Below are 17,289 nucleotides of genomic sequence, written 5' to 3'. Positions count from 1 at the left end.
CCTGAGTCTCTGGCGCTGCATTCGCTGTAAGGCAGCAACTCTACCGCTGCGCCACTGTGCCGCCCTTGTAGGAGGAAATCAGAGCACCAGGAGAAAACACACACTTGCACAGGGAGAACATCCAAACTCCACACAGACAGCCGAGGCCAGGATTGAATCCAGTTCGTTTAAGCTGTGAAGCAGCAGGACTAATTGCTGTGCAACCCTGCTGCCCTTACAAATAGACATCCCAATGTGTGGTCAATTAACAACTCATAAAACCACAAGCAGGAACTACTAAAACAAACCCAGCAATTTGTTCCCATATATGGAGTACTTTATGGACTGAATGCAATGAGAGAGGTTTGCCTCTGGACACAGCACTAATTCACGTGAGATTACTGTCTGCTGGTTGGATAAGTCTCTCAAGCACGCATTGGAGGGATGTTATTGAAGCTGAAAGTGTTCAGAGTTAAATCCAAGTGAGGGGACATGGCTGTGAGAGTGTTTGTTGAGTAAGCATGGAGGCCACCAGATGGAATTTGGTAGAAACATCCATACAAGAACAGGGGGAGTCTGGTTGAGGTGTTGGGTTAAAGAGGAAGTGGGAGGAACACATGAGAGAGAAAGGAATATGAGGGGTTGCCAATAGGATGAGATGAAGCCGAGTTTGAGGAGTCTCTGGTGGCGATGCAGATCATTCAGCCTGAGAGTTTCTGTGCAGAGACGGGAACTGAGGTTGGTGTTGACACTTGCCTTCATGGAGAGCCCTTCGAGCCAGACTTTCAAACTCGGCGAAGCTGTGCAGAATGTAGCAGTGCTCCTCCTTGGGGTGTGACGCCATGTCCTGCAGCTCCCGAATGTTGCCCTGCCAGATGCCCAACGTGAAGATCTCCACTCCCAGGTCCCGCAAGGCTGCCGCGATGGGCCTCGGGTCTCCGCCATTGGAGTAACCATCCGTGATCAGGAAGACCACTTTGGTGGAGTTCCACCGGGAATGCCGCAGGATTTGCTGGGAGGAAGAGCACAAGGTTAGGGTACAGCAAGCAATTTCCGAGGTCATAGAGTTATTGCAACATTCAACATGGAAACAGGTCCTTCATCCCATTGGGTCCATCATCAGCCTCCCCTTTACACTAATCCTCCATAGACCATAAAACAATACAACACACAATGTTGGAATAACTCAATGGGTCAGGCATCATCTCTGGAGAGCACGAGTAGGTGATGTTTCAGATTGGGATCCATCTTCTGAAAGGTCTGAAAAAATGTCCTAACCTGTTTTGTTTTAGTTATGTTTAAGTAAGCAGGAATATAAACATTAACCATACGTCAGAGATAATTCCTCTTTGTAGTTGTACCATGTGAATTGTTACAATACTCCTTTGGTGAAAACTCAGTCCCGCTTTTTGGTTTTAATATTTTCTTCATGGTCCCAGGAACAAGAGGTTTTCCATTGAATTGGGGCTGATGTCCAGGGAGGCCAAATCGCAAAGTTAGTGTGAGGTAATAAAAGCCATGAATTTAGTTTTCGTGGTACAAGGACTAGAGGTTGTCAGCACCTGTGCCCTGCCCGAAATAGCTTTAGATGATGGATGTGGAGTTGAAAACTGGAAGATCAAAGATAAATTTCATGGATCAGTAGAAGGCAAACTTATTTACATAGATGTGAATACCCTTGCCTTGCACAATAAGCAATCCTATTGTGAACAATGGACAGAAATTCCTTCATGCATTATACCTTAGGAATAGACACATAATAATGGAGCATGGAAACTGGTCCTTCAATTCACCCCATCCATGTCATTGAACATAGAGCACAGAACACAACAGAACACAGAACACGGAACATAGAACATGAACATAGAACATGGAACAGTACAGCACAGGAACAAGCCCTTTGGCCCACAAGAAAATAGTGAAAGGCTTGGCTAGAGTATATGTGAAGAGGTTGTTTCCATTAGTGGGAGCCTCAGAATTAAAGGATGTTCTTTTAGGAAGGAAATGAGGAGAAACCAAAGTTTGTGAAAGATATCATTCTCTGGAAACACATTCCCTTGGGTAGCACTGAACGTTATTCAATAACGAGAGTGCATTGTATTCCACAATTCAGCTCAGTGGCATTTCTCGCCAATAATTGCAAACCTTCCTTTTTTCCCTCTGCCATTAAATGTTCCTGTACTCTGTCTTGGAGGATAGGTATTTTCAGAACTGGATTGTTTATTTGCAGTCAGTGGTGCTGTCTGTCACCCGTGAACCTGATGGCATTCCGTGCTGTGTTTCTTGATCAGTCATTGAGTTTGCTGTCACCGTGATTGACAAGATTGACCCTTTGTAAACAAGACCACATTTTCCAAATACTGCTTTCAGAACCAACAGTCATAAATGTTTTCGGAATGAAATACAACATGAGTGTAGTGCTTGGTATGTTATGAAGATTAATGGTTGACAATAAATCAGAATGATTTAATGACAACACTTTGCTGTACAAAAATCATTCGAAATGGATGTCAACCAGTGCAGTTTAGGAGGGCACATTAGGCTATGCACAAGTATCATTGTTGAATGATGTTAGACAAGAAGACAGACCGTTTTAAGTTGACGCTGATTGGATTTTATGATTTATTTACTTCACAGCGGAGAGGAAGACCATCTGTGCACTTGTGCCTGTGAAAGACTCTCCAATTAATCCCACTCCCCATAGCCCCACAAAATGTTTCTCCACTTAAATATTTATCCAATTCCCCTTATAAAAATTGCTAGTGAAACTGCATCCACCATTCTTTCAGGCAGTGCATTCCAGAACACAATAGCTCACTGGATGAAGAACATTTTCCTGATTTTGCCTCCATTTCCTTTGCCAATGACCGTAAATCTGTGGTGAGCGATCCTCTTATCCCTCAGAACAGTTTCTTGTTGTCATTGAATAAAAGTGGAACTGCTAATAAAGAGAATGCCCTACCTGTGTGATCTTTAAGAAAGCCTTGCGTTCATACAACCCCTTTCAGCCACTCCACAGCAAGTGAAGTGTAGCCCTTGCTGGAATGTAGAAAAATGTGCAGCAATCAGGGGAACAAGAAGGGATTATGAACTGCAGTAACCATCGGTTCTTTATGATTTTGACAGCACAGAAGGAATGCAGACAATATCCTTTGGGACAGATTGGCCTTGACTATACTGGGGATCACAACTTGTGGAGACTTTAAAAGAAAGGGAGTTCAGAGATAGGGTGATAGCTGTTGAATCGATCCTTTGAAGGGGAAAGGTAATGAGGATAGCTTAGCAATTCAGAGTAACAGAGGCTGAGGCAGAAGTATCTAATATAGATTTGGCTCCTGTGGGCAACAGGAGAATTCATGTAACAGGGATGCAAATAAAGAGAAGTAGCAAGAAAACTGAGAGTGATGTGGGTTCAAAACAAAATTCTGCGAGCCTGGCTTGTACATGTTTGAGGTTTGAGATCCTTTTCCTCTCAGAGTATTTATTTTTCCAGACATTCCCACAGGAGCACATTTCCTACATGTATCCAGCACTGTGCAATCTCGTCTGCTAGCAGTTTAACATTACCACTAACAAGAGCTGCCAGACATCGAAGAGAAAGAAAGACTTGCGGTTGTATTGCACGCTTCATCATCCCAGGATTTATTGTTTAAAAAATAAGTTGTGAAATATTGTCATTGTAGAAAATGGGGTAGGCAATGATCGTACACAAAACCCCCACACAAATCACTATGGCAATGATCAAATGATCAGTTGATGCTAACACTGATTACTTTCACACCACTTTCCATGCCTTACTTTCTATTACTCCAGGGAGAATTATGAGTAAGCTTGGATGAAATAGGTTATCCGGGTCATTTCATTCCAATAGTGTTTGGTTTCTGGATCGGGTGAAGAGTGTGCAAACACACAATATATTGGACTTTAGCAAATTATTGCATGTCACAGGAGGCAGATGGAGCTATCAAGTCCTTGCTGGCTCTCTCTCAGAGTAACCTTATCCATCACATTCCCCACAACTAGTTCATTCTCTTTCATATGCCTTCTCCTGCCACCCAACTATTTACATTGGAGGTAATTAGCAGCAGTCAATCAACCACCAAGCTTTCCTTTAGAATGTGAGAGGGATCAAGATTACTCAAAGGAAGCCTGCACAGTCACAGGGAGAACCTACAAACCTCACCCAGACAGCACTGGAGGTTAGGATTGAACCCACGTTGCTGTAGCTGTGAGGCAGCGTTACCCGGGGTTCTCTTTCCAAGACACTGCCTTACCTGCTGAATGTTTCCTTATTGCTCTGTTTTCACTAACTTGATCGAACAAATCGTTTTTATGGAGTATTGTAAATAATGAGGGGCAGGAAGGTTAAGAAGGTCAGATTTCCTGACTTTAGGACCTCAGTGAAGACACAAGAGACTGCAGATGCTGGAACGTGGAGCAAAACACAAACTCAAGGAAAAACAGTGTATCAACTAGCATCTGTGGAGGTAAAAGAATGGTTGATATTTTGGGTTGAGACCAACATCAGAACCTCCTGAGTTCTTTCAGAAGTTGACTTTTTGTTTGAGGTCTAAATAACTGAATGCATGGCCATCAAACAGTTGATGGCCAAGAGGCCGGATTAGAGGAGTGCAGGTATTTCGAAGGGGTATGCCACTGGCAGTCATAGATATAGGAAGATGCAAGACCAGTGAGAGATTTAAGAATTAAAAGGTTGAGATGTAGTTGCACTGAGAGCTGGCGTGAGTCATTGAATGTGGAATTCCTTGCTTATAATTATGGATCAATGCCAATGTAAATGAGAACAATTAAAATTCCTCAAAAGCACACAATGTGCAGATGTAACTCTGAAGGTCAGGCAGCATTTCTGGAGAACACCAACAGGTGATGTTTTGGATTGGGACCCTTCTTCAGACAATTCCTTCATAATCTCCCCTTCCAACCACTCACAGTTATATAAGGCTCAAGATACCTGGGCCTCTCTGATTCTGACCTTTTTCATTAACCCTAGGCTTAGTAAATGCTCACTCAGTGGCCATGCTTATAGAGTATATAAGTGTGCTTATATATAAAGTATGGAGATCTTGTCTAAACATACCCTTCCCTTTATATTCATCTCTCTTTTAAATAGTCACTTTTTAACCAAACCTTTAGCCTTCTGTTCCAATAGAGCTCCATGTTTGGAGCTCTATTGGAATTTTTGTTTGAGGAATTTAGAAGGATGAGGGGGGATCTTATTGAAACATATAAGATAATTAGGGGATTGGACACATTAGAGGCAGGAAACATGTTCCCAATGTTGGGGGAGTCCAGAACAAGGGGCCACAGTTTAAGAATAAGGGGTAGGCCATTTAGAACGGAGATGAGGAAGAACTTTTTCAGTCAGAGAGTGGTGAAGGTGTGGAATTCTCTGCCTCAGAAGGCAATGGAGGCCAGTTCGTTGGATGCTTTCAAGAGAGAGCTGGATAGAGCTCTTAAGGATAGCGGAGTGAGGGGGTATGGGGAGAAGGCAGGAACGGGGTACTGATTGAGAGTGATCAGCCATGATCGCATTGAATGGCGGTGCTGGCTCGAAGGGCTGAATGGCCTACTCCTGCACCTATTGTCTATTGTCTATTGTTGCTCAGTCAAATGTTTTTAAATCTGGTAATGCTCCAGTCTAGTTCTTTGAGTGTTTTGGACATCTTAAAGGTACTATGTAAATAGAAACTGGTGTGGTTTTCAGTGATGAAATCTACTAAGCAATTGGGCCAATGGGTTTCAATGCAGGAAAGTGTAAAATGATTAATGTGAGAGGAAGAGTGAAAACCCTAGAAGGTATTTTAACTGGAAAAATCATGGAATATATCAATAGAAAAGAAAGCCATCAGCATATTGTTTGCATTAAGTGAAAAGAATACCTAAAAAGACAACTTGGTCCATATACAGATCGCAAATCACATTGTTACTCTTTCACAAGGTGCATTGTTGCTCCATAGCAAGTGTTGTCCAATTTACCTTTGAGTAGCAAAGACCAGCTGTGTAATCCAGATGTGGACAACTGCAATTATGGCCTTTGCTGGATATGTAATGTCAATATAAACAAGAACAGGACATCAGTAATAAGTGTAGGAAGAGGCCTTATGGTCGACATGATCTGCCATTCAATTAGGACCTCAAGCTTAGCTCCATCTTCCTTCCCGGATCTCATAATCCACAATTGTTTCAACACCCAAAAACCTGTAATTTTCAGAATTGTGTACCTTCATTAATGGAGCTTTTACAAGCGTCTGAGGCCAACCATTTGAATATAGAAATGTCTCCTTATATTTGTATGGTGAGGGCATGTGAACTTTAACTTTATGTAGTTTAGTTCAGTTTAGTTTATTGTCACGTGTACCGAGATACAGAGAAAAGCTTTTTTTGTTGCGAGCAGAAAGACAATACATGATTACAATCGATCAATTTACAGTGTATTGATACACAATAAAGAAATAACATTTAGTGCAAGGTAAAGCCAGCAAAAGTTCTTTCAAGGGTAGTCCGAGGGTCTTCAAAGAGGTAGTTAGTAGTTCAGCCCTGCTCTCTGGTTGTGGTAGGATGATTCAGTTGCCTGATAACAACCAAGAAAAAACTGTCCCCGAATCTGGAGGTGTGCGTTTTCACACTTCTATACCTTTTGCCTGAAGGGAGAGGGGAGAAGAGGGAGTGGCCAGAGTGTGACTCGTCCTTGATCATACTGTTGGCCTTGCCGAGGCAGCCTTAGGTTTAAATTGAATCAATAGAAGGGAGGTTGGTTTGTGTGATGGTCTGGGATGCATCCACAATTTACTGCAATTTCTTGCGGTCTTGAACCAAACCAAGCTGTGATGCATCCTGATAAAATGCTTTCTACAGTGCATCTGTAGAAGTTGGTGAGAGTTGTAAGGGACATGTCAAACTTCCTAAGGCTTCTAAGGAAGTAGAGGCGCTGGTACGCTTTCTTGGTCGTTGCTTCAATATGGGTGGTCCAGGAGAAGTTGTTGGTGATATTGACTCTTAGGAATTTGGTTATCAACCATCTCTACTTCGGCCCCGTCAATGCAAACTGAGGTATGTGTACCGCTTCACTTCCTGAAGTCGATCACTATCTCCTTTGCCTTGCTGACATTGAGAGAAAGGTTGTTATCTCGACACCTGGACACGAGGTTCTCAATCTCTTTCCTATACTCCATTTCATCATTATTTGATATCCGGCCCACAACGGTGGTATCGTCTGCGAATTTGAAAATTGAATTCGATTTGTACATGGCTGCACAGTCGTGGGTGTCCAAGGTGTAAAGAAGGGGGCTGAGAATGCATCCTTATGGAGCCCCCGTGTTGAGGATTATCGTAGAGGATGATTTGTTCCCTATCCTCACTGATTGGGGTCAGTTGGTCAGGAAGTCGAGGATCCAATTACAGAGATGAATGCTGACACCAAATCCCGCTAGTTTGATGATAAGCTGGTACTTGTTGGTAAAGCGGGGAGGCACATGTTGGAGTGTGTGACAATGTTTTGGTAGCTGCAAGTGTTTTATTTAAGGTACATCTGCGATATTGGTGAACAATATGAATGCTAAACTTTAACTCGCTGCAAGCATTAGCAAAGCGTGCGAGGAGAAATTGTAACTGTGTAACACTGTTGATCATCTCATAATAGCCTGAAGCATTTCATGGTCAATGAGCATTTAGCAATCCGGCCACTGTTGTATCATAAACTAAACTGGTGATGACATAACCTATGGTCAGTCTTCAATTAGTAATGGAATCCGCTACTGCATGATTTATGGTCAGTGAAGCTATTTTGGAATTACATTTGGTTCCCCACTGAGGGAGCAGAACTAAACAGCGAAAATGCAGAAGTGCCAGGAATAGACATTATAAAATCAAATTGAGGGAAGCATAGAATAATATTACAAGATGTTTAGCTCATCATCTCTGTGCTGGCTCTTTCAAAGAGATCTGAAGTAGGGTCTCGACCCGAAACATCACCTTTTCCTTCTCTCCAGAGATACTGCCTGACCCATTGAGTTACTCCAGCTTTTTGCATCTATCTTCAGTTTAAACCAGCATCTGCAGTTCCTTCCTACAGCTTTTCAATTAATTCCACTCCCCTACCTATTTCCCTTACCCTGCACATTTTTATTAAATTTCCTTTTAAAACTTACCATTGAAACTGGTTCCACTGTCCAGATCATAACAAGTTGCTTTACAAAAATGGTCTCATCACCCATCTGGATCTGTTCCCAGCTACCTTCTTACTGTGTAGGAAAGAACTGCAGATGCTGGTTTAAATCATAGATAGACACAAAATGCTGGAGTAACTCAGCGGGACAGGCAGCATCTCTGGAGAGAAGGAAAAGGTGACGTTTCCGGTCGAGACCCTTCTTCAGACTGATACTTACCTTCTTACTGTCTTACCTGGTCACTAAGCCTCTCCTGGGAAGCAGTTTCTGCTCATTTCCCCCACTCCTTCTTGGAGATGATGAGATAGATCGTTACCTCCACTGAAAATCAAAAAGCTCTGGCGTCAACACTGATTGACGCATTGAGGTTATGAAGCGTAGGGACAAAAATTGCCCAGGAAGGCCGTTCATTATAGTAGAAAATGAGAAAATTTGGAGCAGTAATAAAAGGAAAATATCATCATCCAAATTAATTAAAACAAACCAAATGAGTGAGTTCAAAGCATGAATTATTTGGGGTGTACACATGTAGGATGAGGAAGATCGATCTCTCAACAAGCAATAAGCTTATTGGAACGATAATCTTTATTTGGTTCACTGACTTTTAAGCTCACAGTTTAGTCTTATGGTGAAAATTAAACTAAAATATTCTCATCATTAGACTCAAGACTATGAAGAAATGTTATTATATCCTTTAGGGTTAATAGATGCTTGCTATCTAATACCTTAAGTCTATGATATCACTTTTAAAATTAAGTTTTCATCCTGTCATAGTGGGAGAGTTAAACTTAGGTTCGATGATTATTGGGATTCACGGATAACAATAGCAAAAACGATCCTCGGAATGAAATGAACTTTAAGTTGAAGGTATGACCCTATCATTAAATGCAAGGGGTGAGAAATGAATAACGAGAATGGGATATTGAAGCAATATTTCTGCTGGGTTGCTTTAGATCATAATTGCCTAGATTTCACCCTCAGTGAATAAGTTACATTGAAACCTTGTAAGTAATTGCAACATGTCTGGTTAAATCAACAGACTCAATGAGGTGGATGTTTCGTTCTATGGGCGAGATGGAATCTAAATATTCCATGTGGAGCCCGAGGGAATTTGTGAAAACCTTTCATTTTAATGCAGTGAGCTATTGTCATCCAGAGTGGATTGCATGGTGGAAGCAGAATTAGTAGTAACATTCAGAAGGGTGCTAATATTTTTGCAGAAAATCTACAGCCCAAACTTTCCATGTATCTACTGGCCTCAATTATTCCCTGTGGGAAAGAGTTCTGGATTCCGCCACTGTCTAGGTGAAGAGGTTTCATCTCAATTCCCCTTAAGGTTTCTTGGTTACTTTCTGGTATTGATGACACCTGTTTATCCTCTTCCCAACACATGGAAATGCACACTCTTAGTCGACTGGGAGAGAAATTGTCTGCAGAACCATGTGGGACGAATGAGTCCTCTGATTAATGGGTCACTCTTTCAATGAGTTAATATGGTCACAGTGGGCTAAATATGTACTGTGAGATTCCTTGATTATATAATTGGAAGCTCCATATATTAAAACTATGAGAAGGCCGTCCATGGAGGACATACCAAGCAAATAGACACAATTTAATTAGTGCATTTCCCCCAGTTATTTGCTTGTCACCGAAGATAGACACAAAATGCTGGAGTAACTCAGCGGGACAGGCAGCATCTCTGGAGAGCAAGAGTGAGTGACTTCATCTGAAGAAGGGTGTCAACCCAAAATGTCACCCATTCCTCCTCTCCAGAGATGCTGCCAGTCCCGCTGAGTTTCTGCAGCATTTTGTGTCTATCTTTGATGTAAACCAGCATCTGCAGTTTCTTCCTTCACATAACAAGCAAATAACTGGGGGAAATGCACTGTTAATTGTGTTCCACACTCAGGCTTTTGTTTTTTTATATAATGGTATTTACAGAATACTATGTTTACATATCTGTTGTGCTGCTACAAGTAAGAATTTCATTGTTCCATTTTGGGCCATACGACAATAGAACACTCTTGACTCATAATTGTTGATTTCTTCCGGATAAGTCCCACTCAGGGAACTTAGAGGATACTTAGCAAAAGCTGTTAAAATAATAACTATTCCAACATATCTTCCAAACCCCATGCACTGAACCATCTAGACGGATATGTGTAACGTGTGCAAGAGAACATCACTGTTTCCCAGTCGCTCAATTTCCTAACTTGAATGAACATCTCCATTCCTTTATCATTGCTGGTTTAACTTCTGGATCTGCCTCGCAATAGCACTGTGGAAGCACCTTCATCGTGTTCATGGTGTAGCACAATATTATCTTTTATCGGGTCATCGGGTATGATGTAAGAGCATAGGAAATAGAAGAATGTGTGGTTTATCTGGCACGTTGTGCCTGCTCCATCATTCTATAAAACTTTGGTGGTTCGTTTACCTTAACACCACTTTTACATACCACAACCTCTGGTCCAAACCAAGGATACACCTAACCTGTTAAGTCGCATAGGAACAATAAATGTTTCAATGAAATCAATGTGAAGGCTTTGACAATAGACAATAGACAATAGACAATAGGTGCAGGAGTAGGCCATTCAGCCCTTCGAGCCAGCACCGCCATTCAATGCGATCATGGCAGTACCCCGTTCCTGCCTTCTCCCCATATCCCCTCACTCCGCTATCCTTAAGAGCTCTATCCAGCTCTCTCTTGGATGCATCCAGCGAACTGGCCTCCACTGCCTTCTGAGGCAGAGAATTCCACACCTTCACCACTCTCTGACTGAAAAAGTTCTTCCTCATCTCCGTTCTAAATGGCCTACCCCTTATTCTTAAACTGTGGCTCCTTGTTCTGGACTCCCCCAACATTGGGAACATGTTTCCTGCCTCTAATGTGTCCAATCCCCTAATTATCTTATATGTTTCAATAAGATCCCCCCTCATCCTTCTAAATTCCAGTGTATACAAGCCCAATCGCTCCAGCCTTTCAACATACGACAGTCCCGCCATTCCGGGAATTAACCTAGTGAACCTACGCTGCACGCCCTCCATAGCAAGAATATCCTTCCTCAAATTTGGAGACCAAAACTGCACACAGTACTCCAGGTGCGGTCTCACCAGGGCCCGGTACAACTGTAGAAGGACCTCTTTGCTCCTATACTCAACTCCTCTTGTTACGAAGGCCAACATTCCATTGGCTTTCTTCACTGCCTGCTGTACCTGCATGCTTCCTTTCATTGACTGATGCACTAGGACATCCAGATCTCGTTGAACTCCCCCTCCTCCTAACTTGACACCATTCAGATAATAATCTGCCTTTCTATTCTTACTTCCAAAGTGAATAACCTCACACTTATCTACATTAAACTGCATCTGCCATGTATCCGCCCACTCACACAACCTGTCCAAGTCATCCTGCAGCCTTATTGCATCTTCCTCACAATTCACACTACCCCCCAGCTTAGTATCATCTGCAAATTTGCTAATGGTACTTTTAATCCCTTCGTCTAAGTCATTAATGTATTTCGTAAATAGCTGGGGTCCCAGCACCGAACCTTGCGGTACCCCACTGGTCACTGCCTGCCATTCCGAAAGGGACCCATTTATCCCCACTCTTTGCTTTCTGTCTGTCAACCAATTTTCTATCCATGTCAGTACCCTACCCCCAATACCATGTGCCCTAATTTTGCCCACTAATCTCCTATGTGGGACCTTGTCGAAGGCTTTCTGAAAGTCGAGGTACACCACATCCACTGACTCTCCCCTGTCAATTTTCTTAGTTACATCCTCAAAAAATTCCAGTAGATTTGTCAAGCATGATTTCCCCTTCGTAAATCCATGCTGACTCCGAATGATCCCGTTACTGCTATCCAAATGCTCAGCAATTTCGTCTTTTATAATTGACTCCAGCATCTTCCCCACCACTGATGTCAGACTAACTGGTCTATAGTTACCCGTTTTCTCTCTCCCTCCTTTCTTAAAAAGTGGGATAACATTTGCTATCCTCCAATCCACAGGAACTGATCCTGAATCTATAGAACATTGAAAAATGATCTCCAATGCTTCCACTATTTCTAGAGCCACCTCCTTAAGTACCTTGGGATGCAGACCAGCAGGCCCTGGGGATTTATCAGCCTTCAGTCCCATCAGTCTACCCAAAACCATTTCCTGCCTAATGTGGATTTCCTTCAGTTCCTCCATCACCCTAGGTTCTCCGGCCCCTAGAACATTTGGGAGATTGTGTGTATCTTCCTCAGTGAAGACAGATCCAAAGTAACGGTTTAACTCGTCTGCCATTTCTTTGTTCCCCATAATAAATTCCCCTGCTTCTGTCTTCAAGGGACCCACATTTGCCTTGACTATTTTTTTCCTCTTCACGTACCTAAAAAAACTTTTGCTATCCTCCTTTATATTATTGGCTAGTTTACCCTCGTACCTCATCTTTTCTCCCCGTATTGCCTTTTTAGTTAACTTTTGTTGCTCTTTAAAAGAGTCCCAATCCTCTGTCTTCCCACTCTTCTTTGCTATGTTATACTTCCTCTCCTTAATTTTTATGCTGTCCCTGACTTCCCTTGTCAGCCACAGGTGTCTCTTACTCCCCTTAGAGTCTTTCCACCTCTTTGGAATAAATTGATCCTGCAACCTCTGCATTATTCCCAGGAATACCTGCCATTGCTGTTCTACCGTCTTCCCTGCTAGGGCCTCCTTCCAGTCAATTTTGGCCAGCTCCTGCCTCATGCCTCTGTAATCCCCTTTGCTATACTGGTGATATTAAATCCTGTAAATGAGGGAATATAAAATTACGCCCTAAAATGTATTTAAAGGCTATCCCTTTCTTGCTGTGGTTTAATACTAATTGATTTTCGCAAGTATAGTGCAAAGAAAACCTTTCCCTGTCTTTTGAGCAGTGTTGCAGTGCTAATTTTATAGGTGCCGGAGCTGTCACTGGTGCCGGTGCGGCCGTTGTTAAAATTCCCCGCTGTTTATTTTGGATTTTTTTTTTACAGAGGTGCCGGAGCGGCGCTCCAGTGAACTCCGGCAGCACTGCAGCCCTGCTTTTGAGCTACTTATCACTCCCTTACGTGAGTCTGAAGAAGGGTCTCGACCCGAAACGTCGCCCATTCCTTCTCTCCTGAGATGCTGCCTGACCTGCTGAGTCACTCCAGCATTTTGTGAATAAATACCTTCGATTTGTACCAGCATATCATATCATATCATATATATACAGCCGGAAACAGGCCTTTTCGGCCCTCCAAGTCCGTGCCGCCCAGCGATCCCCACACATTAACACTATCCCACACCCACTAGGGACAATTTTTACATTTACCCAGCCAATCAACCTACATACCTGTACGTCTTTGGAGTGTGGGAGGAAACCGAAGATCTCGGAGAAAACCCACGCAGGTCACGGGGAGAACGTACAAACTCCTTACAGTGCAGCACCCGTAGTCAGGATCGAACCTGAGTCTCCGGCGCTGCATTCACTGTAAAGCAGCAACTCTACTGCTGCGCTACCGTGCATCTGCAGTTATTTTCTTACACCCCCTTACGTGTGTTCATGGATGGTTGAAAAATACTCTCCTTTGCAGATATGTTGACATTGGTGCTTATACAGGGAAAGTTTTATAAATCCATGCTTCTTGTTATGGCCATTCAATAAAGTCAGTGGAGAACAGTATTCCCAATGGGTGAAGTTGTAAATGGTAAAGGGAAATTCAGAATTATGGTTGTGAGGGTGCAATTTGAAAGTGATGTTGGGATGCTCTGCTTCATACAAAGGGTCAAGAAAATCTGGATCTCCATCTGGTCAAACCTTGGGTCAATGATGGATTCAAGTCAGGAGAGAATGTTACAGGTAACTGCACCAAGGTGGGTAGTTGGCACTCTGTTAAAGATAAACACTGATCTAATTGCATAGCAGAAATAGACTGACGGACTGAACGGCCTTGTCCTGTTCTCTGTTCAATCCTAAGTGGCACCCTTTCATTGTGGCTCAAACCAGTAAATTGTCGGTGCAAAGTTCTAGTTAGTTATAATATAACTCCATAATATAATTGCATTATTGAAATATTGTATTATTGCCACAATTATATTGTTATATAATAGTTAAATTGTAATCTTTAATGCTTATTCCCTCTCCCTTCCATGAATTTATATAAATAAACAATGTTGGCTGTAGGTCAATGAATAGTGTTTTGCCTTGACCAAGAATATAGTTGGTTCAAATCCCACTTTGACCACACAACTAAGGTGATGTCCAATGCAATACTGAATGTTCTGCAATGTTAGAAACATTGTGTTCTGTATGAAAGGACTCAGGAAAACCTTGTTTTACCCTCTGTGTAGGATACCAAGGATCTCATGCCACTATTTCAAGGAGTTTCAAATTTATTTAATGTGCCAGACATGATTTCCACCTATTAATTTTAGTTAAAATAAAGCTATGCACTCATAAAGTACCATAAAGTTTTATAGTTCTTCTTAATCAATGAAATACCACAATTGTTACAATGCTGAAAATGCCAGTTTCTCCTATTTAAAATCCAAATGGTGGCAGTGAAATTCCTGGAAGGGTCACCTGCTACTTGAAGAAGGGTCTCGACCCGAAACGTCACCCATTCCTTCTCACCCGAGATGCTGCCTGACCTGCTGAGTTACTCCAGCATTTTGTGAATAAATACCTTCGATTTGTACCAGCATCTGCAGTTATTTTCTTATACTACCTGCTACTTGAGGATCTTTTTCAACCATTTGAGGGAGGAAGCAATTTAACATTGCATTCAAGTAGCAACACCTCTGACAATTAACTCTTACTCTGTGCTTATTGTCAGCCTAGATATTGAGCTCAGATCTCTCTTGTGAGACTTGGATGCACAATGTTGACAGAGCACCCAACATGTCGCCAAATGCTCCATCAAACTTCTACCGATGTACAGTAGAAGGCATATTAATTGGTCGCATTAGTCTGGTTTGGTTATACAAATGCCCAGGAATGCCCAGGCTGCAGAAAGTGGTGGACATTGCTCAGTCCATCATGGGTATTGACCCACTCACTATCAAAGTAGATCTACTGGAAGCGCTGGCTCAAGAAGACAGCTAATATCATCAAAGACCCACACCACCTTGGCCATGCTCTCATCTGGCAGATAGCACCAGGAAGTTTGAGAACCATTACTTCCAGGCTCAAGACAGCTTCTTCTCACTGACCCTCTCGGACTCTTGAACCATCCTGCACAATCTTAACTGCAACATTACCTCAGCATGAAACACAATGGAATAGTAAGGTTGCACTGCGTGCTTTGACTTGCACTATCATGATCTGGATTACCTAGAATAACTGATAATTTATTTATAGTGTATTTATCTGTTATGTTGTTGTATTTAATCTATCTGGAAAGTAAGAATTGCAATTTTCTAGTCCTGGTGCACATAACATTTAAACACTCTTTACACTTGGCTCTTGAAACTTCTAATGCAAAGTTTAACATGCTGCACCTTGGCCGTAGGTAAAATGTTTCCCTCAGTTTCATGTGTAGGAAGGAACTGTAGATGCCGGTTTACACCGAAGATAGATACAAAATGCTGGAGTAACTCAGTGGGACAGGCAGCATCTCTGGAGAGAAGAAATGGGTGGTGTTTCGGGGCAAGACCCTTCTTCAGACTTTGGTACAAGCCCCAATTAGAGATTTAGACTTATATTCCACTTAATTTAAGCATTCAACTGCTTGAAGAGTTGGTCTTGACTGTGTACAACATTTTACTCTGGATCTGCATGAGAGATAATCTGTGGTTGTGAGGCAACTCACACCCTGTGTTATCAGACTCTCCTGTCTCAGCCTCGTGCAGTCTCTGTGAGCAGAATGGTACTTCAGACATCCACTCTGCTGAACACACAAACTAAATTGTTTCACAAACAGCTCACACAAGGCAACATTAATAACAACATGTAGAGCAAAAATCTCCCGAGTACTTCCTAGGAGTGTCATCAAAGTAAGTCGAACACATGAGAAGATATTAAGGCAGGGTGACCAAATATTTGGCCAGAGGGAGATGGTAAGAGAAGAAAGAGAGGTAGAGATCTGGAGCCAATTCAACTCAATGAGCGGTTTGTGAATGTGCTAGGATATAGCTTCTGAGATGGGAATTAAAATATTTCCACAATAGAAAAACCACAATTTCAAATATTTTACATATGTGAACCTTAAAAGCATCAAACTACTAGGACAAATATTTAACTGCTGAATGGAAAGGCCATTCTTTTATCCACTACAACTCTGATAGACTCATTACATTTCAACCAACTACTATACAACCTTACAATTCCCTCTTGTCGGTTGATCAATTGCTTAGCTCCCATGTCCTATCTGAGAATGAATGGTAAACTGGAGAATGCCTTACTGCTGCTTGCTGGAATGCTCCCTTTGTGAAGGTCCCACCTCCCTGGTAGTTGATGGCGGGGATTTCCTCATTGAGCAGTGAGCACTTGTGCTGGTGGTACTGAGGGGCAGAGATGTAGTCGACCCTGGACACCACTTTGTTCTTGGAGGAGAAGGTCACTATCGCCACCCGGGTAGCAGACGGCACCACCGGGAAGTCTGACAGCAGCTTCTTGACGAACTTCAGCTCATTGATGAAGTTGGCATTGCCCACACTAGAAGAATCATCCACGAGGAAGACCAGGTCCAGGTTGCCGCTCTTCTCCCTCAGCTTACGCACGTTTCGTTTGAAGACGGCGCCCAGCTTGAGCACTCGGTTGGTTCCAGTGTCCAAGGCATTGCGGCGTCCCTTCAGATCATAGGTGTTCCTCAAGAAAGACCTCTTCTGGAAAGAGAAAGGGACGTAAGCACCCAAACAGCAGGCAACATGCAGTAGTAAGGAGAGGGTTGCAGCCTGCCGCATTGTCCGACAGGAATAAAAGCAGGTAAGTGTCAGATAAGAGTTGTAGTTCAGTCTTCTCAGGCTTTAGGTACAGATCCTTCTGCAAAAAAAAATTCAGGCAAAATAATCTCTCCCTCCCTCTGGATATCGTCTCTTATATCCGCACTTTCTCTGTAGACCAGCACGAGGAGTCAGGTCCTGATAGGATGAAACTTTAAGTGTCTTTATGGCTCTGACACTGAAGCAGTAA

The 17,289-nt window shown here is 42.5% G+C and overlaps 1 protein-coding gene across 1 annotated transcript in view; it reads right to left on the bottom strand.

Annotated features, from left to right (window-relative positions):
- svep1 (sushi, von Willebrand factor type A, EGF and pentraxin domain containing 1) overlaps positions 1-17,060 on the bottom strand; it is a 136,879-nt gene extending 119,819 nt beyond the window's left edge. Inside the window, exons 1-2 of the mRNA XM_078395097.1 lie at positions 16,560-17,060; positions 736-991 (exon numbers count right to left, since the gene is read on the bottom strand). Of these exons, the coding sequence (XP_078251223.1) occupies positions 736-991; positions 16,560-17,060 (757 nt within the window). The remainder of the gene's footprint in view (positions 1-735; positions 992-16,559) is intronic.
- Between the last annotated feature and the right edge of the window lie 229 nt (positions 17,061-17,289).

Source organism: Rhinoraja longicauda, chromosome 3 (assembly GCF_053455715.1).
Source record: "Rhinoraja longicauda isolate Sanriku21f chromosome 3, sRhiLon1.1, whole genome shotgun sequence".
NCBI lineage: Eukaryota > Metazoa > Chordata > Chondrichthyes > Rajiformes > Arhynchobatidae > Rhinoraja > Rhinoraja longicauda.
This window is presented reverse-complemented; position numbering and strand designations above follow the sequence as displayed.